Here is a 27,866-nt window from a genome sequence, read left to right as displayed (position 1 = left end):
ACCAGAGTGGAATGCCCATAGAGAATAATGGACCAGAGTGGAATGCCCATAGAGAATAATGGACCAGAGTGGAATGCCCATAGACAATAATGGACCAGAGTGGAATGCCCATAGACAATAATGGACCAGAGTGGAATGCCCATAGAGAATAATGGACCAGAGTGGAATGCCCATAGAGAATAATGGACCAGAGTGGAATGCCCATAGAGAATAATGGACCAGAGTGGAATGCCCATAGACAATAATGGACCAGAGTGGAATGCCCATAGACAATAATGGACCAGAGTGGAATGCCCATATAGAATAATTATATAGAATAATGGACCAGAGTGGAATGCCCATAGAGAATAATGGACCAGAGTGGAATGCCCATAGAGAATAATGGACCAGAGTGGAATGCCCATAGAGAATAATGGACCAGAGTGGAATGCCCATAGACAATAATGGACCAGAGTGGAATGCCCATAGACAATAATGGACCAGAGTGGAATGCCCATAGACAATAATGGACCAGAGTGGAATGCCCATAGACAATAATGGACCAGAGTGGAATGCCCATATAGAATAATTATATAGAATAATTGACCAGAGTGGAATGCTCATAGAGAATAATGGACCAGAGTGGAATGCTCATAGAGAATAATGGGCCAGAGTGGAATGCCCATAGAGAATAATGGAAATGTAATATTTGAATTAGAGACAAAACCATTTGACAGATCTAATAATTATTTAGCAGGCTTACTCTCCAAGTTCAGTGGGATTATTTAATGTTCAGATTAAGTGGAATTATCACCTTTTTCTGCAGAATGACGAGGGTGAATGACACAAACGAATGCCCATAGACTATAATGGGAAGTAAACTCTGAGCTCATTTGCAGGTAAATATGTGTTATGTAGGACAATAACATGATAATCCCACTTAATCTAAATTTTAAATAATCCCACTGAACTTGAAGAGTAAGGCCCCTTTCACATGGGCGAGTTTTCTGCGCGGGTGCAATGCGTGAGGTGAACGCATTGCACCCGCATTGAATCCGGACCCATTCATTTCTATGGGGCTGTGCACATGAGCAGTGATTTTCACGCATCACTTGTGCGTTGCGTGAAAATCGCAGCATGCTCTATTTTGTGCGTTTTTCACGCAAAGCAGGCCCCATAGAAGTGAATGGGACTGCGTGAAAATCGCAAGCATCCGCAAGCAAGTGCGGATGTGCTGCGATTTTCACGCACGGTTGCTAGGAGACGATCGGGATGGAGACCCGATCATTATTATTTTCCCTTATAACATGGTTATAAGAGAAAATAATAGCATTCTGAATACAGAATGCATAGTACAATAGTGCTGGGGGGGGTTAAAAAAATAAATAAAATTATTTTAACTCACCTTAATCCACTTGATCGCGCAGCTGGCATCTCTCCTTTCTTTTTTTTTCAGGACCTGGGTAAAGGACCTGTGATGACGTCACTCCGGTCATCACATGGTCTGTCACATAATCCATCACCATGGTAAAAGACCATGTGATGATCGCAGTGACGTCATCAAAGGTCAAAGGTCCTGAAGAAAGAAGACAGAAGAGAAGCCGGCTGCGCGATCAAGTGGACTAAGGTGAGTTAAATTATTTTTTATTTTTTTTAACCCCTCCAGCACTATTGTACTATGCATTCGGTATTAAGAATGCTATTATTTTCCCTTATAACCATGTTATAACCATATCGCTAAGATATACCCCCATTGTCTGATAGGTGTGGGTCCCATCTTTGGGACCCGCACCTACAACGAGAACGGAAAAGGGAGAGCTGTGGCTGGAGGACCCCGGATTTCCCGAGGTCCGTTCACCACCAAGCGCTGCTCCTATAGAAGTGAATGGGAGTGCACCGTGCACTCACGGCCCCCATTGTCTGAGATGGCAAAACCCCTTTAACTCACCAGCATCACAGCTCTTAGTCTGAGCTCCCCGATCCTCTTGTGCAACACGCACTGCAACAAGTACGGACTTACATACGTAGCATACTGACGTGTAATTTGCGCCAAACACCGCTTCCGGGATGTGTTCTGCGTCTGTGCACATAACACGTCAGTACGCGCATATGCGGCACCTGTTTTAGAAGCGGTCAGCGCTGTCAATGCCATAATGCTGTTTTTTTATATTGTCGCATATCGTAGATACCGCTATATATCGCCCAATCCTAGGAGGATCTCCCCATATCAAGTCTGCCCAGAAATGATGAGCCTTCCAGCAGTAACTCCATTCTAATCACTTCAGTAGTGAGCCAGCTAAAATGAAAAACCTCCTAGGCTTGTTAGGCTGGGTTCAGACCTGAGCGTTATACAGCGCGTATGATCGCGCTGTAAAACGCCCGACGCCCCAAGAAGTACAGGAGCTTCTTTGGGGCGTCTTGTCGCGCGTTCCTGTACATAGACTTCCGGGAACGCGCGACAATGGGCGTTCGCTTGTTCCGGAGCCGCGATTGTAAACACGCATACAATCGCGCATAAAGAGCGCTCCATCCCGAACGCTTAGGTATGAATGCAGCCTTATAGCAAGCTGCCTGCAGAGCTTAACCCTGAGAATCCCATAAGGTGAATGCACACGTTCAGGATTTATGTGCAGACAATCCACACTGAAATCTGTAGGTGTTCGCAGGGATTTGCATGCGGATTTTACTGTCCCCATTGAAGCGAATGGAGAAAATCCGGACAGGAAAAATAAATTGACATGCTGCAGATTTTATAATCCGTACCGTAGGTCAAAATCCGCACTGTAAAAGTCTGCATCGTGTGCATGAGAATTTCAAACTCTCATAGAATACAATGTACATCACTTACAGTGCAGAAGATGTATGGTACAAGAGATGAGATCGCATGTACAGATCCCCTAAGGGGACTAAAAACAACAGTAAAAAATGGGTATCACCATGTTCAAAAATAATTTATATAATTAATTAAAATAATCAAAATAATGTTTCCTGTGCAGTGAACATTGTAACGGAAAAAAATGTACAATGTGCCAAATAAAATACAACTCGGGTGGCGGAGCCTGACTGCGCTGCTGCATGGCCGCTCAAGTCTGAGCTCCTTGTGAGAACTGGCAATTTCACCCCTAAATAACCACTCCATCTGAACTGCAATGGGAAAGATTGGCAAAGGAAAGCAGGGGGACATCGTTGAGGCAACTCCGGTCCGCTCAAGACAACCGGACGTAGAGAAATTCCTATGGAAAAACTCTAAACCAGCCGCATCTAGCGAGACCAAGATGGCGCCGAGCACCACATGCGACTCTGAGGAGGAAGAGCTCTCCAATGCAGGTAGCGCTCCAGACATACCGGAATGCAGATATGCCCAAAGAGAACCCCCAATGTCAAAAACTGTCCTCAGAGATGTGTTAGAAGCCGCTCTTTCACCGCTAAAGAAGGACTTAACAGATATAATGGAAGATCTACGCCACATAGGTCACAGAGTGATAGCATTAGAAAACACTCAGGATTCCATATTGTCCTATGGCGAGAAAACCAGTGAAGCGCTAGCAGCACACAAAGCCCTACTAAATAAAGCTCTTCTCAAATTAGAGGATCAGGAGAATCGCAGCCGCCAGCGCAATTTGCGTATACGCGGAACCCCTGAATCAGTGGCAACTGAAGCGCTACCAAAAGTCGCCAGGGAACTATTCGCTTTCATAATTAGGCCCAGAAAGGGCAGCTCAAATTATCATTGAAAGAATCCACAGGGCCTTGGGCACTAGGCCCAAGACGAATGAGTCGCAACGCGACACGATATGCAACTTGCTAAGCTATGTCGATACTTCAGACAACCTGAAAAGCTGCAGAGAATCCAAATTGCTCAAATATGAGGAAGCCGACGTCTTAATGTTTCAAGATCTGACCCCCTCTACCCTGGCTAAACGTTGAATCCTCAGACCCCTTCTAGAAGTGCTGAAAGCATCAGCGACACCGTTCCGTTGGCTCTAGCCGTTTGGCATCGCAATCACAAAAAATGGCAATCAAATAACCATCAGGTCGCCACAAGACCTTACAGCTGCCTGAAGCATTTTGGGACTTACCCCCATAGCGATCCCCTCCTAGATGCCTGCGGACCAAGGCGAACCGCTGCCATGCCCACCTCGCTCAGACCCTTGGAAACTGGTGTCGCCAGGGAAGATGGATAAAACCCAGAAGGGCCGTACGCCCAGAATCCCGACCTGATCCTCCCGCCTCACCTCAAGAGACTCCCATATCCACGCAGTGAGAAGAGTCTCCGGTAACGCTCCGAGACTCTGTCATTCTTACCTGGACCTACCACGGGGCTCTTTCCGCTCTCCATGTATGCTACTCGCATACCTAAGGTATCATACAGCTGCCCGTGTGCCACCAGGCCACTTCGACAACCTACCAGTTTACTAGTCGTTGCTGTTGTGACACCCAGATGGACACATTATATCCTTTATATCTTCTCACTTTTTCTTTCTTTTACTTTTCCTTACTTTATAGTTGTTACATTACTTGCTCTATATTGATATACATGATCTAAGGGGGTATAGCCAGTGTACCTCCAGTTCTGGTCCCACCATTACTTTACTGGTCCATAAGAGACCACTAGGCACTCTACGAGACCCCCCACCTAAGCACATTCCTACACTCGCCTCAAAAGCAGTGTTACCGTGTGCTCCCAGGTGCTTAGTAGGGCGCTCACCTACCCCAGTTTTGTGGTTGATTGCCACTATTGTTAAGCTTTCCATTTTTTCTCCCCCTCATCCTCCCCACCCGAATTATCCTTCTCCAACTACCATTACTGAACCCTATCCCTTAGAGATCTCACTTAATATGCAATTGAGTGTGTTGTTGATATCATGGTATCTATTGTAGTGTCATCTCTCAATGCACGGGGTCTGAACGAGCCACGGAAAAGATCCCAGGTTTTGTCACTCCGTCACAAAGACAAAGTCTCTGTAGCTTTCATCCAAGGATCTCATTTTAAAACGGGTAAGATTCCTAACTTATCTCGCAGGCGATTCTCCCAATGGTTTCATAGCACATATTCATCAGCAAGCAGAGGTATCAGCATTGCCATTCATAAACAACTTCAATTCAAACACTCTGTCTCCGTTGTTGACCCTGAGGGTCGCTACATGTTTATCAAGGGTTTAATCGCAGGCATCCGGGTCACACTGGCAATCTTATATGCCCTTTACAAGGGCCAAACACAGTGGCTCATTCGGACCCTCAAACTACTTAGCACCATGAAAGAAGGCGTGGTTATTTTGGGGGGTGATTTTAATGTCCCACTAGAGCCAGAACTAGATTCCTCCACTAAACGCACACATATCTCCTACAAACTCCTTGGCCAATTGAGAGCAGCCCTGAAAAATTTAGGAGTTACGGTCTGGCGTACCCGCAACCCTTCATGCCACGATTACACATTTTACTCTCATGTGAGATCTTCTTACCACAGAATAGACTACCTCTTGCTATCCACTGCCCATGCCTCACTTATTACGAAAGCCAGTATTGATAACATTACCCTTTTTTTTTTTTTTTTTGTAAATTCTTTATTTATGAATATTTTTCATAACAAGAAAAAGGGATGACAAGTACATATGACAAGAGTACAAATATGTATAAGGCACTGAATTAGATAGCATGAAAACTGAGTGAGCAGTCTCGATACTAATGGACCTAAGCATAAAATAAAAGGAGAAAGAGGAGGTCGCACACAATATATGTAAAACCCCTCACCTCTCCGGTCTAGACACAGAGGCACATATTAGAGAAGTCAGATGCCTATTAATTACTAGGATCAAGAGTACTGTCAGAACAGTAAAGGACAATATAAATCAGAAAACGGGAAAAGAAACACAAGAAACACAATAACCGGATGGGTCTGCGATGGAGTTAGTGATCCGGGAGCATCTTTATAATGCAGATAGCATATTGCGTGGGTGAGATGAGAGATCTGCTGGAAACTAAAGTAACCTTGACAAGAGCCTGGTATTATAGTAAATGGACACTGAAAGTAATAAGTGAAAAGGGAGTGTAAAAGGTTATAATCGTCTCTATAAGGACGATCCTTATGGGTTAGGTCAGGAGGAAGCGAGCGAGAGCTATAACATACCTTCTTTAACAAAGGCGCGTGGATTTTAAGTTCTCAGGTAATTTCCATGAAAGTCCAACCATGGTTGCCAAATCTTTAGAAATGTATGTCTATTACTCTTATCCCAACCTAACATTTCTTCCATAAGACATATCTGGTGAGTTTTCTCTATCCATTCTTTAATGGTAGGGGGGTCTGGGTTCCTCCACTTGGTAGGGATAATATATTTAGCTGCCGCTATCATGTGTGTGGCCAAGTTATTAGCAGAGGGCTTGAACTTCTTCTGGGGCAGCCATAGTAGAATAAGGGCAGGGGACAGGGCAATCTGTAACTTGCACACTTTATTAATAATTGCCTCCACCTCAGAACAAAAACTCAAGACTTTCCTACATGACCACCAAATATGAGTAATGGAGCCTCTATCTTCTTGGCATCTCCAGCACTCATCAGAAGGCGAGAGGTGGGCTCTATAAAGAAAGTCTGGGGTCCTGTACCACCTTGACAATATTTTATAGGAGTTTTCCTGAATGCGTATGCATCTGGAGAAGCCATGGGAGTGTTGTAAAATGGTTTTAATCTCATCGTCTGCCAGGGAGACCTGAAGTTCCTTCTCCCATACCCTCAAGTATGTGGGTATTTCCGTGATTAGTTGGGAATAAAGTTTTGAGAGAATTTTAGGGGGAGGATTGGGCAGAAGGGTATAATTTTCTAGCCATGTGGGATCATTATAGGGCACTACACAGGTCTTCTTAAATTTTTTGCAACATAAGTCGAAATCTAATTCCATTAAGGTGGACCATAGATGACTAGGTATATGGGTTTGGGCTAATCTCAAGAGTTCTGATATGTCAGTGGCTTTAATCAGGTCAGCTACCTGGAGCACATTTAGGTATCTCCAAGCTCCATGAAAGTCACCTCCATCTCTATTGAGGTAAAACGGGAGAACAGACAAGGGAGCTATGGGGGAAAGTCTGTTTGTCGACATTGAGAGGGCTGCGGTACTGTCACAGACCTGAAGCATACCTCGTGTTAGGGCACTTAGAGAGGTTTTCCCTTTTTTGATAGGTGCTTGAACTCATAGTCGGTGAAGGGCATTGTCCCCAAGTAAAGCTTTCTCCAAATCAACGTGTAGGGCTTTATTGTGAGGTCTGGACATTTCAATCCACCTCTCTAGCTGTATAGCGTGAAGGTAAGTTTTTAAGTCTGGAAGGGACAGTCCACCTTTGTTATGCTTCCTGATAAGAAGGGAGTAGGCTAGGCGTGGTTTTTTGTTGGACCATAAAAAACTACTGAATAAGCTCCTGAATTCAGAAATGTATTTGTTTGACAGTGGTATAGGCAGACTTCTCAAGGTATATAGGATTCGCGGTAGTACATATGTGGAGAGTAGGTTTTTCTTACCTAACCAGGAAAGGAAGGGGAGCTTAATGGATGTCAGATAAGATTTAATCTTGCCAAATAAGGGGACATAATTAAGTTTAAATAGGGATGAGGGGTCTGCTGGGATCATGATCCCCAAATGTTTGATAGCCTCTCTCGGCCATTGAAAGGAGGTGCTAGTTTTGATGGCTGACATAACATTACCCTTTTGGACTATGCCCTGATCTTCCTCCACATTTTCCTAAAAGACCTACCCCAGAGAGAATGGAATTGGCGCATAAATGATACGCTGATAGCGGACCCCTCAAATATATTGAAGCTTAAGTCCTCCCTGGAAAAGTACTTCAGACTCGGCCAGACTGATCAGACTTCACCATCCATACTATGGGAAGCGCACAAAACAGTAATTAGCGGTGAGCTTATTGCCCTAGGCTCCCTAACGCCTAATGGCCCTTGACACCCTGATGTCCCAGATTTCCAAACTAGAAATCTCACATAAGCAATCCAGAGCCAAAATAGCTTCTAAAGCTACGCACAGAGCTGAAGAACTTCAGCTAAGATCCTCCTCCGCTCCAGATTCAAGGCTTATGCACACGGAGACAAGGGTAACAAATTAATGTCGGCCCTGATTAAACGACAACCTTCATACACTCCATTAGGGACATGAAGGGAACTCAACACACCACCCCAGAGATTGCAAAAGCCTTCTGTGCCTTTTATGCCAAGCTATATAATTTGCCCCCCTTTGCCCACCCACTCCCGTCCACTATCCCGGAAGCCACCACAACATTCCTTTCCTCCCTTGACTTACCATCTTTCTCCATCCCCCAATCTGAACAATTACTTGCCCCCATCACAGAATTAGAAGCATTTCAAATACTATCCTCTATCCGTTCTGGGAAAAGCCCAGGACCCAATGGGTTTTCTATCCAATACTATAAAACCTTTCGTGACAACTTGGTCCCCCACTTTACAACGCTCTGTAACCACCTCCTTAAAGGAGGTTCCCTCCCACCCCAAGCATTAGAAGCCCACATCACAGTAATATATAAAGACAAAAAGGATCCATTAGAATGCGGCAGTTACCTCCCTATCTCCCTATTGAACACACATGTAAAGTGGTGGGCGAAGATATTGGCACAGCACCTCCAATCAATCCTGTCCAAAATAATTAATAGGGAGCAAGTGGAATTTGTCTCTGGCAGACAGGGTAAAAAGAACACAATATGTTTACTGCACCTGATTACTTGGGCACAAAACTCTCAGACCCCTCTAGCGCTTCACAGCACGATGCTGAGAAAGCTTTTGACTGGGTTAGCTGGCAATATACTGTATGGCGGCTGCTATGTCAAGATTCGGCATACAGGACCAGTTCATACGGTCAATCTTTCACACTTTATTCGGCCTCCTCAGCCAGTGTGAAGATTAATGGTACTCTATCTCCTTCCTTCCACATACTCAATGGAACGAGACAGGGTTGCCCGCTCTCACTGGCCTTATTTGTACAAGTTATGGAAACTCTGCTCTGTAAAATTAGATAGGACCCATTGATCCGAGGACTTACAGCTGGACCTCACAATCACCTTACAGCTGCCTTCGCAGATGACCTACTTATAATAACCTCCAACCCAAAAACATCTCTCCCTAGACTCCTATCAATTTTCAATGAGTTCGGCTTCATTTTCAATTTTAAAAATAAATGATAGTAAATCAGTTGCCCTCAACATTTCCTGTCACAACTCCACTGTCAATGCACTGAAACGTTCCACCCCCTTCTCCTGGGTGTCTAAAAGCGTACAATACCTGGGAATTAATTTTTCTGCAAACCCCAAGGACCTTTTTACCCTCAATTACACACCGCTCTTAAAGTCAACACGCTCACACCTCAAGTCCCTAAAAATCCTGTACCTCCTGACTAACAAGGAGAAGCTAGCACTTTGGGGGATCCAATGCTACTCACACAACGACTCTTCCTTGACAATTTTGATGCGGGGCATGTTAGCTGAGTGGTCCAAGATCTATAAGACACAGGAGATCAGGTTCCTCCATCCGAACCTTCCCCTAAATCTTTTGCAAACATATATTTATACCAATATGACGGAGCCCTCCGGTGTGTAATCTCTCCTAACCAACCACACAATTCATGAGGTCTCTATGCTAAATGGCAGAACCGACTGGAACAGAATCCTCAACCTCCCCAGGGTGCAGAGCAGGGGCGTAACTATAGGGGAAGCAGGGGAAGCGGCTGCTTTGGGGCACTGACCCTGAAGGGGCCCATCCAGGAGGAGGAGGACTAAAAGATTTTGTCAGGGCCCCCTCAACAGTATTACACAATGAAATGATATACAGTGACAGTATAGAGTGTAGAAAACGGATGGAACAGCTGCCGGGCCTGGTCTGAGAGAGCGATCTTTACTAGCCACAGGAATGGAGGTGGCATGAAAGGAAGGGGTTGCAAAAAAATTACTGGAGGAGGGGGGCCCCATTCAAAAAAATGCTGTGGGGCCCAGTCATTTCTAGCTACGCCACTGGTGCAGAGAGCCTCTTTCCTACATCTATCAGCCTTCAAAAGGGACATCAGATACATTACCATACCCCCTGGTCACCAGGGAGAAGTGTCCTGGGTTGACAAAAATAGTTAGAAGCACCCCAACTTATTAAACGACTACTATCTCTATCATATAAACTACTCCTATCAGCCTTACCACCTAAATTAACCTTCCTAGATGCGTGGGAGAGGGAGCTCTTGATCAAACTCACAGACCTGGAAAAGGCCTTAATTTTGTCCAACTCACATGGATTTAATAGATGTATTAAAATATAAGAAAACTCGTACAAATTGCTATCTAGGTGGTACAAAACCCTAGAATACTTCCATATGATCAACCCGGAAATCTCTCATTTATGTTGGAGATATGGTTTGGAAGTGGGCTCCCTCTCTCATATATGGTGGCTTTGCCCAATCATGAAGCCCTTCTGAGAAGAGTTGAGCTCAACTATAATCAAAATTTACTCCTCAAACATATCACTAGATCCCAAACTGATACTACTATGGTGCCCAAATGAGACTATCACCCCTTAACCTCCCCACTATGCTCATTACAGCAGCTTGCCTACTCATCCCATTCTTGTGGATGAGCTGTTCTGCTCCAACCACTTCAGCTTGGACCGAAAAAGTTGACCAAATCTACCGCTTTGAGGAACTCGCTCATTGGGAAATCCCCTCACGCGATAGGTTCCTGAAAATATAGGGACCCTGGAAGGTGTACAGGGAATTTCACTAGCAGCTGTGTTCCTACCTCGGCTGACGCAGGTGCGCCTTGGCCGTGGCATAAACATATCTATAACCCTATGATACACCCAGGTCTCTAGAACCAAAGACCAGCAGGTGATGAATATTCCTGACCATTCTGCCTAATATCTTTAAAACAAAGATGATACCATCATTCCCTACATTTTATGCCTCCAATCACACTAGGACTTTCTCTTTAAGTTGATATCTACAACAGACATCCCCCCCTCCCACACACCCACTCCCCTCACACCCTTCCCCCTCACTGATCCCCTGTTATGTGCAAGTAGCACCCACCTTTCAGATCTACTATTATGCTCTCATCCATCTAGGATAGGCTACTCTAAGATTTCAGTAGCCTTCTCCCACCTCCGAATCTACATTACACCCGGAGCGATGTAACAACACCCAGGAAAAAGCTGAGTGCAAACATCTTTTCAATTGTTATTGTAAATGTTGTGGCTATTGCAACTGTTATTGGATCCATAATTGTAAGTGTAACAAATGCCTATTTCAATAAAAAGAGATTTGGTAAAAAAAAAAGATGAGTAAAACTCATCCCATAAAAATAGGCCTTCGTAAGACCGTGTGAAAATAAAAGTAAAAAGTTAGGGTTCTTGGACGGAAGAAAAAAGAAAACTAAAAAATTCTTGAAAGCAAAATCAAAACAGAAAAAAAGGGTGAAAAAGCTCAATTTAAGTAATGGCACCAGATTATACACACACATATATATATATATATATATATAATCTGGTGCCATTATTTAAATTGAGCTTTTTCAGCCTTTTTTCTATTTTGATTCTGCTTAACATATATATCCTTCCAGCATATGTGTGTGTATATATATATATATATATATATATATATATTTATAGCCGGCGGAGAAGAAGGCCACACCCATGAGAGGGCGCTATGGAGCTTGAGAGCACCGCCAGACTCTGACGTCCCTACAGCCATGGTAAACATCCAAATTTAGTGATTTCCCGTTACTGGGAAATAAAAGTAAAAAGTTAGGGGTCTTGGATGGGAGAAAAAAGAAAATGAAAAAATTATTGTTAAGCAAAATCAAAACAGAACAAAAAGGGTGAAAAAGCTCAATTTAAATAATGGCACCAGATTATACATATATATAATCCAGTGCCATTATTTAAATTGAGCTTTTTCAGCCTTTTTTCTATTTGCTTCTATTTGATTCTGCTTACCATATATATATATATATATATATATATATATATATATATAGAAATAACAGATCCTCCAGGAGCAGCTCCAATCTACAGTCAGCCATGGCTGTAAATAGCAGAGACTACGTTTCCCAGGATACACTGCGACTTCCTGTTCACCCGGATGTAGTTGCGTGCGGCACTTCTGAGCCTGACAGGGTGAGCTGCGAGATCAGCGTTATACTGTACTATCCAGCATGTGCGCCCGGGGCATTATGGTCTATGGGGTGGATACTGCAAGGGGGATTTACCAACGCGCTCTTGTTTACACCGGAGGGAAATGGACTACAAGTCCCAGCATGCCTTCGGCTTGTCACACTACAAGGCTCAGCATGTATGTTCCTCGTCTGTAGTGTGCCATATAGTGCCCAGATAACACTGCCAGTTACTGAAATCACATGGGGGCGTAGTTTCAGCAGCGCCCCTCTTCCCTGTGACAGGTCTCTGACCTAGGTGGACTACAGGGTGTCTCACTGGCTTTTGTAGAACTACAAGTGCCAGTAGGCCTTGCTTAATGTTAGAGGGGGCCTCCCCTCCACAGTCGCCTCGGGTTTGACGTTGTGCTATGTTTTTGTTGCAGAGAATATTACACCGAGGGGGAAGCCAAGGCCGCACCCATGAGAGGGCGCTGTGGAGCTTGGGAGCGCCGCCAGACTCTGATGTCCCCACAGCCATGGTAAACGTCCACATTTAGTGATTTCCCGTTACTGGGAAAGCTGGGTGACCACCAACCTTGCCTGCGTCACAGCTCCCACAAGGGCTGTCACCCAGCTGTCCCAGCCTTCTGAAAGGAGACCTTGCATTGTGCCCGAAGGTCGATTTTCTGTCCACAATTGTCATTGGCAAGATATTTAGATCTAACAGATTAATTGCCTTAAAGGGGTTGTCTTTAAAAAATAATTAAAAATTAAACAATTTTTTGCTTTTTACCAAAGTTGACCCAGGTGAAAAATGTTCATTGTATATGAATGTCCACTACAGGAACGTGGTATTGGATGCGCCTGCTGCAGTGGAGCAAGGAACGCTGTTTGTCCTCTCTGGATAATACATGGGGGTAGCCTCCCTCTTTGGCATCCTATTAGGGGCTATCCAGCGGTTGTCGTAAAGAGTCAACCCCTTTTGCGGTATGCGTTACTGTCATTGGTTCTAGTACCAGGCACAGCGCTGTACATTGTATAGTGGCTGTGTCTGGTATTGCAGCTTGAATTAAGGAAGCTGGTCAGCAGAGGTCCTGGGCATTGGCCTTGCCACCAATTAGGTGCTGATGACCTATCCTGAGGACAAGTCATCAAAGAGCTATATATTTTTTTCCCTATTCTGGCTGGGGTGTTGTGTGAGTGCTTGTTTTTCGTGGTTTTTTTTTGGGGGGGGGGGGGGCCCCTATCTCTCCGTGAGGATACTTATAGGCCATACATGCTCCTCTGGAATTCTGGGAAGAAAGGGATGCAAATGAGCTCCTGTTGCACATGTTCACCCGATGCGGTAGATTGTGATTTTTCTATAGATGGTTGTTACAGATGTGTTGATACCAAATAAATTTTTTTTTTCATTTTTTTTTTTTTTCCCGTTTTACACAATTAAAACGTTTTTGAACAAAATCATGTTTTTGTGTTGCCGGTTTCTGAAAGCCATATTTTCTATTTTTCTGGCAATGGTCTTGTGTGAGGGCTCAGTTTTTTGCAGGATAAAGTGATCCTTTCATTGGTGCCATATTGGGGTACACAAGACTTTTTGATCGCTTGATAATATTATTTTTGGCGGGTGAGGTGTTACTGACAGCCAGGCCCTGTATGAGCAGGTACATGTACGGCACTCGTCCTTAACCCCTTAAGGACCAGGCCATTTTTTGCAAATCTGACCAGTGTCACTTTAAGTGCTCATAACTTTAAAACACTTTGACTTACCCAGGCCGTTCTGAGATTGTTTTTTCGTCACGTATTGTACTTCATGACACTGCTAAAATTGGGTCAAAAAAGTTAATTTTTTTGCATAAAAAAATACAATTTTTACCCAATATTTTGAAAAATTAGCAAATTTCTAAGTTTCAGTTTCTCTACTTCTGTAATACATAGTAATACCCCCCAAAATTGTGATGACTTTACATTCCCCATATGTCTACTTCATGTTTGTAGCATTTTGGGAATGATATTTTAGAAGCAAATTTTGAAATTTTTCAGAAATCTTCAAAATCCCACTTTTTATGGACCAGTTCAGGTTTGAAGTCATATTGTGAGGCTTAGATAATAGAAACCTCCCAAAAATGACCCCATTCTAGAAACTACACCCCTCAAGGTATTCAAAACTGTTTTGTCAAACTTTATTAACCCTTTAGGTCTTCCACAAGAGTTAATGGCAGATGGAGAAACAATTTCGAAATTTCAATTTTTTGGAAAATTTTCCAATATAATCAATTTTTTCCAGGAGTAAAACAAGGGTTAACTGCCAAACAACACTCAAAATGGGTTGCCCTGATTCTGTAGTTTGCAAAAACACCCCATATGTGGTCGTAAACTACTATTTGGCTAAACGGCAGGACATAGAAGAAGGGGAACGTCATATGGTTTTTGGAAGGCAGATTTTGCTGGACTGGTTTATTTACACCATGTACCCTTTCAAGCCCCCTGATGCACCCCTAGAGTAGAAACTCCATAAAAGTGACCCCATCTAGGAAACTGCGGGATAAGGTGGTTGTTGTTTTGGGACTATTTTAGGGGTAAATATTGATTTTTGGTTGCTCTATATTACTCTTTTTTGAGGCAATGTAACTAAAAAATTAAATTCTAAAATTGTTTCTACATTCGCTATTTAGTTTTGTGGAACACCTAAAGGGTTAACATAGTTTGTAAAGTAACTTTTGAATACCGTGAGGGGTGTAGTTTCTTAGATGGGGTCACTTTTTTGGAGTTTCTAGTCTAGTCTACATCAGGGGGGGCTTCTAATGGGACATGGTGTCAAAAAAACCCAAAAAAACTGTCCATCAAAATCTGCCTTCCAGAAACCGTATGGAGTTCCCTTCATTCTATGCCCTGCCGTGCGGCTATATAGCCATTTACGACCACATATGGGGTGTTTCTGCAAACTACAGAATCGGGGCAATAAATATTTAGTTTTGTTTGGCTGTTAACCCTTGCTTTATTACCGGCAAAATGGATTCAAATTGAAATTTTGCCCAAAAATGGGTGTTTTGGCACAGTTTTTATTTTATATTTTTAACACCGTTCATCCAAGGCGTTTGGTCAAAGGTTATTTTATAGCGACTACTTTTACCCACGCGACGATGCCCAATATGTATGGCTCTCAGACTTTGGAGACACTAAGCAGGCATCCTAAAACTGCGGCCCTCCAGATGTTGTAAAACTACAATTCCCACTATGCCCTGCTGATGGCTGTAGGTTGTCTGGGCATGCTGGGAGTTATAGTTTTAGAACATCTGGAGGGCCGCAGTTTGAGGATGCCTGCACTAAAACTAAAAGTCTGAGAGCCATAGTGTTTTTGGTTCTCTAGTGGACTGTTGGGGATTATAAAAATGTAGTACTCCATGGAAGTGTGATACTCCCTGAAGCAATCGATAATGCAGAGGCCCGGATGATCGGGGCACGTGTCACATTGAGTAGTGGTGTCCTTCCGTATCCCCCTCTTGTGACACACTCTGCACTTTTTTGGGGTTCGTCCCTACTTTCCAGTATGGGGAACCACACCTGGAAAGTGTTGGCCAGGGACGATCCGGGCGCCTCCAGTTCCCGAGGTACTCCGGCCTGCTCTTTCCCGGTCCGAAAAGATCAGGTCCTTGAGGACTGCCTCATAGAACTGGAGGAATGTCCCTGTGCTGCCAGCGCTTCGGGATAGTACAAAAGAGTTGTACATGGCAACCTGTACCAAGTAGACCGCAACTTTTTTGTACCATGCCCGGGTTTTGCGCATGGTGTTATATGGCGTGAGGACTTGATCAGAGAGATCAACTCCTCCCATATACCGATTGTAGTCGACGATACAATTGGGCTTGAGGACCGTTGCCGTGGTACCTCGCACAGAGACTGGGGTGGTGCTGTTACCGTGGATTGTGGACAGCATAAGGACATCCCTCTTGTCCTTATACCTGACCAGCAACAGGTTTCTAGTGGTAATGGCACGGGTCTCACCCCTGGGGATAGGTACCTGGAGGGGGTAGGCAGGGAGGCCGCGTTGATTTTTCCGCACGGTCCCACAAGCAAACGTGGATCTGGCAGCAAGGGACCTGAACAAGGGAATGCTGGTATAAAAGTTATCCACGTACAAGTGGTAATCGTTATCCAGCAGTGAGTACATAAGGTCCCACACAAGTTTCCCGCTAACACCCAGAGTGGGGGGACATTCTGGGGGTTGAATACGGGAATCTCGCCCCTCGTACACACGAAATTTGTAAGTGTACCCTGAGGTACTCTCACAAATTTTGTATAGCTTCACGCCATACCTCGCCCGCTTTGTGGGAATATATTGGCGGAAACTGAGTCTCCCCTTGAACGCAACGAGAGACTCATCAACCGCGACCTCCCTTCCAGGTACGTAGGCCTGCTGAAATGTGGCCCCAAAGTGATCGATGACCGGCCGTATCTCATACAGCCGGTCATAGGCAGGTGGGGGCTGGTGTTGCAAGTGGCAGGGGGGGGGGTCTGGGTTAGTGTTAGATGGATAGATGGAAGTTTGGAATAAAAGTACTTTTTTTTTTTCCTAACTTACTTTTCCCTTCTTTCCCTGCCTAACGGTGCCTCTCCCTCACTGACCCTAACCTACCTGGGTGGCGATGGGTGCAGGAGGGTGATGGATGCCGATTAGGGGGACACAGGAGCTGGTGCTGGACAGGAGGAGAGAGGAGCGCAGGAAGTTTGAATCTCACGCCTCTCTCCCCTGCACCAATCAGCACCCTGGACAGCAGTGTTCAGCACCAAGGCCAGCACCGCCTCCTCAAATCCTCGGACTGCGATTGGTGGTGTATAATTACGCCACCGATCGCAGTATTTTTCTGGTTCATCGGGTCACAGGACACCCGAATGGACCGGAAACGCAGAAAACCGCAGGTCTGAATTGACTTGCGGTTTTCTGTGATCGCCGATACGGGGGGGTCAAATGACCCCCCCCCTGCGTTAAGGGATGCCGGCTGAATGATTTCAGCCGGCGTCCCGTTCCGATTAACCCCTGCGGCGCCGGAATGCCGATTTTTAAGTCAGGACGTACCGGTACGTCCTGTGTCCTTAAGGACTTAAGGGGTTAAGGGTTATCCCAAGAATAATGTAAAAAAAATGAAAATCGGACATCATATAGTAGATGATAATCTCTTTATAAAGCAGCCAGCACCAGTCCTGTACCTCACATGGGTCCAAAGATCTCCCATTCAGGGTTCCAATTACTCTGTTAGATATATATATCAAGCTGGCAGCTCAGGGGGCGTGTTCTTTCTGCTGCAGCTCAGGGGGCGTATCCTGTCTGTTGCAGCTCTCTACCTATCACAGCTCAGGACGCAGTTGAAGGATGGAATTGAGCATGTGTGTCCACCTCAGGAAGGTGGACAGAGAATCGAGAGAAAACATTCAGAAGGTGGCACCATGTACATACATTTTATTGAGTAACTCAGTACCTAAATCCTTAATTACATGCAGAAATATTCAGTTCCAGGTGCTGGTTTGAAAACGGCTGAATATGTTTTCCCTCTGAGGACCATCTTTCCATGTCTTTGCCCAAGAAGGGGTAACCCATTGGGAACCCTCTCTATTAGCACACCAGGGATGCATATATTACACATATTTGTGCCTGGATTTCACCCTGATAGGAAGCTACTCATTCAGTGTTTTCACTTTTCTAGATACTGACAAACGCTCCTAATCCAGGAAATGGAGATCCCAAGAGGAGACGCTAAGTCAGCTGAAGGAGAACACAAACGATTCATCATTCCTTCTCAGGAGCCTGAGGCAGCCCCGGTGAGAAGGTTTTATCTGTATAATGTAAAGGAGAATTAATTTGAGGCCAGTTTGCACAAAGAGGAGTCAGAGGACACAGCAGTCTATTGGACATTAATGACCTTATCTATTGATGCTACACATGACTGAGATGGGAAAGGGGAATTAAAGAAGTCCTCAGTTTAGGCACTCTATCATTAAAGTCTATCTACACCTTTGGGGGCAATTTTTATTATTATTGCATTGTACTTATTTATTTTGGAATCCTTCTTTGTGTACATAGCAGAGATGCTGTAGTAGCTGCTTGTAGATTTTCTTTCCGTCACCTGAGGAGCTGAGGCCTCCTTATCTCTGCTCTCTCACATTTATAAATGCCCATTATAGCTCAATCCTTATATTACTGATAAGAATGTGTCTTAAATAAGTGTTTATGACCTCTTAGTAGTTTAGAGATAAGGCTTCTTAGATGACCACAGTGAAAGTACCAGTCACACAGCTAGAAAAACAGTTAAAGGGGTTGTGTCACTTCAGTAAGTGGCATTTGTCATGTAGAGAAAGTTAATACAAGCCACTTACTAATGTATTGTTATTATCCATATTGCTTCCTTTGCTGGCTGGATTAGTTTTTCCACCATATTATACACTGCTTGTCTCCATGGTTACAGACCACCCTGCAATCCATGCTTGCACACTATAGGAAAAAGCAGTAGCCTATATGCGCTCCCATGGTCCCGGCCAACAGAGAGGCTGACACTTTTTCCTATAGTGTGAAAGCATGACCACCACAGATGGATTTCAGGGTGGTCATAATCATGGAAATGAGCAGTGTATGTGATGGAAAAATGAATCCAGCCAGCAATGGAAGCAATATGGACTAATAACAATATATTAGCAGTCAGTACCCCTGGCGCTCTCTTACTCCTACTTACCTACTTGGCTGCTGGTGTCGCAGCGGCACCGCACAAACCGCTGCTAAACTGTATAGACTGTAAATATCAATAAGTATGACACGGCGCTCTCCCCAGCCTCTGCCAGCCCACTAGCACACAATGAAGGTATCACCGACACACTTGCCAAAAAATAACATAGGCTTTAGGTAATTACCTTTTCCTTAGCATTTCCTCTGTGTCTTTCATGTGAACTAACGTGGTGCTGGATGTTAGGCTAAGATTACTAGATCACGGCTCACGCCCCAGCCGGTGGCGCGATGCCGAGTGTATAATTCGTACCTCGCGCTGTTCCCAAGCAGATAGTGACGTCACTATACAGACTACGGTGAGTAGTGGGTACCAGAATTCCTATCTACGCGTTTCGGATAGTGCGCTGTCCTTCGTCAGGGAAAGGAATCCGGCAATACTGCCTGGTACCTAATATTTATACACTCCTCTCTATGACCTTAACCCTTATACTCCTCTGCTTCACATCTTTTGATTCTAGATTCCTGGGTGCACACTCCCCACTGATCACTGCCTTATTCAAATGCAAACCGCTCAATTTCGGGATTTAAGGCTGCAAGCTGGGACCCAAACCAGAACTTGTACCTATACATATAACCAGAGCTTACCTTGCAATCCCTTTGTCTAGCTCCTGTGTGAGCCTTCAACACACTGAGTGTCATGGCGCCTGATCTTCCCTCACAGCACTACAATCCCCACAATCCCTAGCTTTCCTGATGTGTTGATGATTATTGATTGGCTGCCTGATATACAGACCAGTCACGCCCCCTTTACTCAGTAATCAGCAGCACACTAACACGCCCAATGTTTAACAAGACATATTGGTAGAGAACTGATATCAACACACTGAGCATGCTCGACCTAACAAAGGCTCAGAACTCCAGGTCGATGCCATGGTAATTTATGAGGTAACAGTGGGTAGCAGAGGAAGAACACTACTGTTATAACTAACGGTAAATATGTGAAATTTACATTATATTGGGTAATTATCGATGATGAATTAGTCTAAAACATGTTATATTTATGGTAACTGGAATACCCCTTGAATAGGGCCCGACAGCAATGCTGTAGCTGCTGGATGTACTTGCGCTAGTGTGACTGTACTGAATATTTGGACACTTTCTCATAATTGTTTCTTGAGAAACATAAGGTCTCCCATTCCCCAAACCTGTCCCTCTTTTCTTTTACTTTAAAGTGTACCTGTTATAAGAAGAAATAACATACATGGGATTCAGGGAACCACTTTGGCTCCTGTTAGCTTTACTTTCCAGCACACTAGGTGCATGTGGAGAGGTGAAGATGGGCCATATAGCAGGGTACCACACTCCAGTGGTTTCAGGGCCCGCACCACCACTGACCACAGCTGACGTGGCTCTTTTGTTTGTGTGTTGGTGCTAGGTACGTTCCTTGTTTCAAGCCCCAGCAGCAGCTCAGCCATCCGTTGTGGGGTCGGCCGGGAGTTATGCAGATTACATATTTCAGAAGGAGGCCAAAGTTCCTGAACAGAAACCTCCGTGCCAGAAGTCAGATTTGGCCTCAGTGCAGAAGCCTCTGCTTGAGAAGTTGAATTTGGGCCTGGAAGTGAATGTCCAGTGCGAGAAGACATATTTAGGCCCAGAATCAAAATCTGAAAGGGAAAGCAGTGCCTTGACCTCGAATCTAAATGACAAGGAGGATCCTAAGACTGCGACTGGTTCCACTGCAGGACAGACGGCCATCCCAGTTCTTAAGCCTGGAGGCGGGAGGAGCTGTATTGTGGTTAGCCCTCGACAGGTAATGCAGAAGAGTGAACAAGGTCTACCTATTATGTCCTTTTATGTCATCTAAACTGATGCAAAATTCTGAGCTGATTAATATCATAATATATCGTTATAAGGGTCCAAGCTCACTTCTTTTTAAAGGGGTTTTTCATACCAATGTCCTATCCTCGGGATAGGTCATCAGTATCAGATCAGTGGGGGTCTGACTCTCGCACTTGGGCCAGTCAGGTGTTTGAAGAGGCTGCGGCACTTTGTGAGGCACTTAGGCCTATGACACCACATTCGTCAGTCACTTGGCCAGTGAATTGAGCTGAGCTGTGGAGCCAAGCACATCCGCTATCAAATGGACAGTGTGCGTGGTGAGCTCGGCGGCTTTCTCAAACAGCTGATTGTCGTGGGTGTCTGGAGTTGGACCTCTGCCAATCTCATATTGATGACATATCCGTTTAAAGTGGTTTTCTGGAAATAATTACTTGTTACCAAATAACTGCAGTCTGCCTTCCTAAACAGAAAATCCTGTCAATTATTCCCGGAAAACCCATTTAAGAGAGCTCTAAATCCCCTGCTTCTTGACAGTGATGTGCAGGTGTATGGCATGTAACCACTGCAGCCAATTGCTGTCCTCAACATTAGACCACTTAGGACATTGGCTGCAGCAGTGCCATACACCGGAACATGACTTCTGCAATTTGTAAACAAGCGCAGGCGAAAGGACCGGACCAGCATTGCAGAGAGCAGAGCTGGAGAAAAGGGTGAATATAACATGTTTTTTCTCATTTTGGCCAAAATGGGGGTCTTTCTGAGATTTTTTTATTATCTCAGACAACACCTTAAGTCTAAAATTTACGGTGCTCAATTATTTTTATGGTCACATTGGCAACTGTTTTAGTCACCATCTGGAGCCATGTCATTTAGTTCTAAACGTTCTCCATTTTTCTTATGTGGTGAACAGTCGTAATGGGAACAAAAATGAAAAACCTGCAATTCACATTTTTGTTTTTTTACATTTTATCCCACAAATAATTTTTTTCCCCGTTTCCAATACAAGACATGGTAAACTAAATGGTGGCATTAACAAAATGCATCTTGTCCCGGAAAAAATAAGCCCTCAGTATGTTAACGGAAAATTTAAACGTTATGTCTATTGGAACGTGGGGAGGAAAAATCTAAAATGAAACTAGGCCTGGTCTCTAAGGGGTTAAAGCTGTTTGTTCAGGTACCGTTCTAGTCACCGCCTCATTTTATTGCAGAGGGGTAACCCACTTCTTAAGCATGTTCGAAATATACCCTGGGAGTTTGGAGAAATTGTGCCAGATTATCTACTTGGGGAGACATGCTGTGCCCTCTTTCTTAGGTAAGTCTCTATATGAAAGTATACAATAGCATTTCAATAATAATCAGTGGCAAGGTTGCTGCACTTTGTGAAGGGAGGTAGTCATAGCACCTTCTGCCAGTTATACCACCAATTTTCACCACTGCAGGCAGCAGGTTTCTATAGACACAAGTCAACAGCGCCCCCAGTCTACTGAGATGTGACTGCACCAAAAGCACCCCCCAGAACTGACAATTTGCTTCACAGCCAATGGCCCACATTTACTAAAAGTCAGCATTCCTAGTTTCTGGGGTAAATTTCACCAGAAGATGGAGCAATTTGGCGCATTTGTGTTTATACAAATGTTCTGTGTCTAGCCCAGCATGGTGGTGTGGCTTTGTGGGTTAGGGGTCCATTTAATTACAAAACTGCGTTCCAATTTTACCGCAAAGTAAGCCAAACAATACATGGTATAGAGTTGGAGAACAGTGTCTATCCCTGCACCACATTTATCTCCCAGCTTGTCTAAGCGTACGCCATCTGGCGGATTAGTAAATCTGCCCCAATATGTATAGAGGGGTGCTACGAACATTTAATGTTGCACTTTCCATGCTTCATAGTAAAGACTGGAAATACACAAAAAACAAACACAGAGCTGTAAAACCATCTCCAAGTCATCATTGCAGCTGTACAATCTCTCCATCTTCTTCTACTCTAGTTTGCGGTATCACAACCTGAATCCAGAATATATACACACACGGCTGAGGTCTTTGGGTCAGTCCTATGCACTCCGGGTTCTTTTGGTGCTGGTGGATGTGGTAAGTTTTAAGATCCAGACAATATTTAGGAGGAGGTGGTCAGATCAGTAAATTATGATTTTTTTTTTTTATTATTTTTTTTCTTGCACACTTATTTTTGCAGAAAGACCCACATTTCACTCTAAAAGAGCTGGCAAAGATCTGTATCCTATCAGACTGCACATTGGTGCTGAGCTGGAGGTAAGAAGTGAACACGGGGATATGTACACAGTCAAATTCCAGCGGTCTGGCACCTAATAGTCCAGAAAAACCGTGTGGTGGTGAGTGCAGGACTAAATGCCAGACTGGTGGGATCGGACTCTTAGTACACACATCCTGTGTAGGAGGTACATAGATGTATATGGCTATTTCTGTGTGTGTTGTCATTGTAGTATAATGGCTCACTCTCTCCTATAGTCCAGAGGAGGCTGCAAGATACTTAGAGACGTACAAATGCTACGAACAAAAGCCGGCTGATGTGCTCAAAGAGAGGACGGAAAGTGACTTCATGTCCAGGGTGAGTAAGGCACCATGTGGTCTGGATCTTAAGCTGCAGCCTGGTCTGTGTATATGTCAGGCATCATGGTTATTTCTCTGGCTTCTTGCAGATTACAGACTGCCTCACCACCGTGAAGTCCGTGAACAAGACAGACAGTTGCACTTTACTCACCACATTTGGGGTCAGTTTTTCTCAGGCTTTTCTATCTCTTCATCTGTAGATCCTCATAGTGTATGACCCCATGACAATATGGCTGACACAGGGCCTTTATGGCTGACACAGGGCAGTCATCCTGCTTTCCTACAGTTCTGAATATCTGCATAACTGGGCAGGTATGCCATTCAGGATCCTGAGAAATCTGGATGTCAGTAGTATAGTCAAGAACTTGACTTGGGAGGATAACTTAAAGGGATGGTCTCCTCTCAGACAATGGCGCATATTGCTAGGATATGACCCCATTGTCTTATTGGGAACGGAGACCCGCAAAATGGTGGCTGGAGGACTCCGGTCTGGCCAACACCAAGCGCTGTCCTCATAGAAGTAAATGGGAGCGCACTCCGCATGAATGGAGGACAGCTGCGCATGTGCAGTGCACTCTCCACCACTTTTGGGGCTCTGTTCTCGATATAGGTGCGGGTCCCAGCGGTGGGACCCGCACCTGTAAGACAATGGGGAAAAATCCTAGCGATATGCCCCCATTGTCTGAGATGAGACAACCCCTTTAAGGACGTATAGGAGCATTGCACTAAGCAATGGACGGAGCTGTGTGGTTCCTTAACTACTGCAGAACATCTATGTGGGGTTCAGACCTCCAATGAAAAGATATTGATGGCTTATTCTGAGAATGGGCCAGCAATATAAATATACCCAAAAATTCTTAAGGGGAACGTGGCTTTTAACCCCTTGGGGACCGGGCATATTTTCCTTTTTCCCTTTTGTTTTTTCCTTCCCACATTGGAAGAGCTATAACATTTTAAAATGTTCCATGTTAGAGAAAAGTTGGATGTGCACCTCTAAAACGGGTTATGAGGTGCTGTCTGGGCACGTGGGGTTGAGAACCACTGCACAGGCAATAAGAAAAAATTTGCCAGCACACATGAAATATTGCAATTTACCAAACAGTTTTTATTTGTGACCACCCATAAACAACAGGCATAATGTTGATGATCCAATCATGCCCTTGTGGAATGAGGAAGAGCCCAGAGAGGGCGAAATGTGCTCCTGTGTTGACATGCCACACAGTGACGCATGCTTCGCTCCCACTCCAAGTTCTTCCTTATTCAGGTGACTGTTTGACAAAGGTCCTGAACAGATTAAAACATCTGTATATATGGCGACATACAATTTTTGGTATAAATTTGTGCACAGAGGGTGCACCATTTTTTTTTCTGGAAGAGTAAAAATACTCCTGTTACCATTTTTGAGGATTATTTTTTACTCAAGGAGGAGTGCAAAGGTTGCAGTAAATCAAATAAATAATACGTAGGCCTACATAATGTTAAGGGCTTGTTCACATCTGTGGTGGTGGTTCTGTTGGGGATTCTGTCAAAAAGGCTGGACAAAAAAGCCTTATATGCAGGACTTATTTGTATGGTAAAAAGACAGGATCCCAAACAGAAACTGAATGGACTCCTTCGTAGTCTATCTCAGTTATGTGTCCGATCCAGAATTTTTGTTGTTTTGCTCATCTAACAGAGCGATAACTAGCGGTGGTGCGCAATTGGATACTGGATTTTCTCACAAAAAGACCAAGGATTTTTGCCACCCTAGGCACAGATCCATTTCGCCGCCCCCTCATGTCACTCACTAACTGAATGACATACACAGAAACTCACTGACAGACATACATACACTCGCTCACTGACAGACATACACCTACCCACTGAAACACACACACATATACACACACACAGGCAGACAAACATACACATACTCACTGACAAACATACACATACTCACTGACAAACATACACATACTCGCAGACAAACATACACATACTCGCAGACAAACATACACATACTCGCAGACAAACATACACATACTCGCAGACAAACATACACATACTCGCAGACAAACATACACATACTCGCAGACAAACATACACATACTCGCAGACAAACATACACATACTCGCAGACAAACATACACATACTCGCAGACAAACATACACATACTCGCAGACAAACATACACATACTCGCAGACAAACATACACATACTCGCAGACAAACATACACATACTCGCAGACAAACATACACATACTCGCAGACAAACATACACATACTCGCAGACAAACATACACATACTCGCAGACAAACATACACATACTCGCAGACAAACATACACATACTCGCAGACAAACATACACATACTCGCAGACAAACATACACATACTCGCAGACAAACATACACATACTCGCAGACAAACATACACATACTCGCAGACAAACATACACATACTCGCAGACAAACATACACATACTCGCAGACACACAGACACATACTCGCAGACACACAGACACATACTCGCAGACACACAGACACATACTCGCAGACACACAGACACATACTCGCAGACACACAGACACATACTCGCAGACACACAGACACATACTCGCAGACACACAGACACATACTCGCAGACACACATACATTTACTGACAGAAAGACAGACATACATACACTCACTCACTGACATAAATACACAGGCAGACACTCACTCAGTTAAACACTCACCACCCTGGGGTCCAGTGTGGTGCAGCTCCTCAGTCCTCCAGCGCGCCGTTTAGTATGCCGGGGCCTGAATGACGTCATATTCTGGCATCACAGAGGGCGCACGAGGGAGGAGTGGGGAGCTGCTAGAACAGCCTCCCTTGCCACCCGCCTCCTCTCCTCCGGTAATTTACTGGCAGAGCAGGCACCTGCCATCAGGGTAAGCAGGTGCCTGCTCTGCCATGTTTAAGAAGGACCTCCACCTCCTGGCCCCCCTGTAACGGCGCTGGGGGCGACTCAAGAGCCGCTCGCCCAGGGCTGCAGCCCTAGTCAGGGGGAGCCCACCAGGGTGCCCCCAGCAGGCCGGCACGTTCGCCTATATGGTTGCACCGGCCCTGCTTAACACTAAACACTGGGGCACCGCAAGGCTGTGTGTTGAGCCCTCTCCTTTACTCCCTCTTCACAAATGACTGCAAACCTATTCACAATACCAATATAAAATTTGCAGATGACACTACCGTGATAGGTCTAATCTCCAACAATGAGGAAACGGCCTATAGGAAAGAGGTTGAGAACCTAGAGAGCTGTAGTAAGAACAACAACCTCATACTCAATACCAAGAAAACAAAGGAGCTGATTCTGGATTTTAGGAAGAAGAAACGAAAGGGACACCACACCATTAGCATTAATGGTGGAAACGTGAAGGTAGTTCAGTTTCAGGTTTTTGGGAGTTCATATTAGTCAGGACCTGTCATGGATGAAAAACACAACAGAAATTACCAAAAAAGGCCTTCAGAGGCTTCATTTTCTGAGGAGTCTGAAGAGAGAACAACTGCTAGTCAATTTTTACAGATGCACCATAGAATCTGTTATCACATACTGCATTACAGTGTGGTACTCCGGCTGCTCTTCTGAGGACAAGACCCTCAAGTGCATCATCAGAATGGCTGGCAGAATCACTGGTACTCAGTTGCCATCACTGGATGAGATCTTCACTGCTCTCTGCAGCAACAGGACAAAGATTATCTGCGGGGATCCAACTCGGCCCGGCCACAGCCTTTTCACTCCCCTACCCTCTGGCAGGCATCTTAGAGCCCTACATGCCGCACCACTAGGCTGAAGAACAGCTTTTACCTCAAAGCAATCAGTCTCCTAAATGCTTGGAGATTATTGCCCCTTCCTAGGATAGAAACTACCACAGTCTGAAAGTGACTGCTGCATCCGTGACCCCATGATGACTTCTTGTCTGCAGTGGTGTCTGAATCAGTGTATATATATTCATAAGCACTTCCTACTTTGCAGTTGAGATATACACTCACCTAAAGAATTATTAGGAACACCTGTTCTATTTCTCATTAATGCGATTATCTAGTCAACCAATCACATGGCAGTTGCTTCAATGCATGTAGGGTTGTGGTCCTGGTCAAGACAATCTCCTGAACTCCAAACTGAATGTCAGAATGGGAAAGAAAGGTGATTTAAGCAATTTTGAGCATGGCATGGTTGTTGGTGCCAGACGGGCCGGTCTGAGTATTTAACAATCTGCTCAGTTACTGGGATTTTCACGCACAACCATTTCTAGGGTTTACAAAGAATGGTGTGAAAAGGGAAAAACACCCAGTATGCGGCAGTCCTGTGGGCGAAAATGCCTTGTTGATGCTAGAGGTCAGAGGAGAATGGGCCGACTGATTGAAGCTGAGAAGAGCAACGTTGACTGAAATAACCACTCGTTACAACCGAGGTATGCAGCAAAGCATTTGTGAAGCCACAACACGCACAACCTTGAGGCGGATGGGCTACAACAGCAGAAGACCCCACCAGGTACCACTCATCTCCACTACAAATAGGAAAAAGAGGCTACAATTTGCACAAGCTCACCAAAATTGGACTGTTGAAGACTGGAAAAATGTTGCCTGGTC

General features: G+C 44.6%; 1 protein-coding gene across 2 annotated transcripts in view; it reads left to right on the top strand.

Moving 5' to 3' along the window:
- Positions 1-12,099: 12,099 nt before the first annotated feature.
- ERCC1 (ERCC excision repair 1, endonuclease non-catalytic subunit) overlaps positions 12,100-27,866 on the top strand; it is a 19,386-nt gene continuing 3,619 nt past the window's right edge. The window contains exons 1-9 of one of the 2 annotated variants that reach the window (XM_044296472.1): positions 12,100-12,139; positions 12,561-12,656; positions 17,817-17,931; positions 20,265-20,639; positions 21,877-21,980; positions 22,657-22,756; positions 22,860-22,936; positions 23,153-23,252; positions 23,344-23,415. In XM_044296472.1, the coding sequence (XP_044152407.1) occupies positions 17,845-17,931; positions 20,265-20,639; positions 21,877-21,980; positions 22,657-22,756; positions 22,860-22,936; positions 23,153-23,252; positions 23,344-23,415 (915 nt within the window). In that variant the 5' untranslated portion in view covers positions 12,100-12,139; positions 12,561-12,656; positions 17,817-17,844. Of the gene's footprint in view, positions 12,140-12,174; positions 12,315-12,560; positions 12,657-17,816; positions 17,932-20,264; positions 20,640-21,876; positions 21,981-22,656; positions 22,757-22,859; positions 22,937-23,152; positions 23,253-23,343; positions 23,416-27,866 lie in introns of those variants that run through there. The other variant, XM_044296471.1, reaches the window with a different exon arrangement.

Source organism: Bufo gargarizans, chromosome 6 (assembly GCF_014858855.1).
Source record: "Bufo gargarizans isolate SCDJY-AF-19 chromosome 6, ASM1485885v1, whole genome shotgun sequence".
Lineage (NCBI taxonomy): Eukaryota > Metazoa > Chordata > Amphibia > Anura > Bufonidae > Bufo > Bufo gargarizans.
The sequence above is the reverse complement of the archived record's forward strand: the minus strand, read 5'-3'. Positions and strand labels throughout refer to the sequence as shown.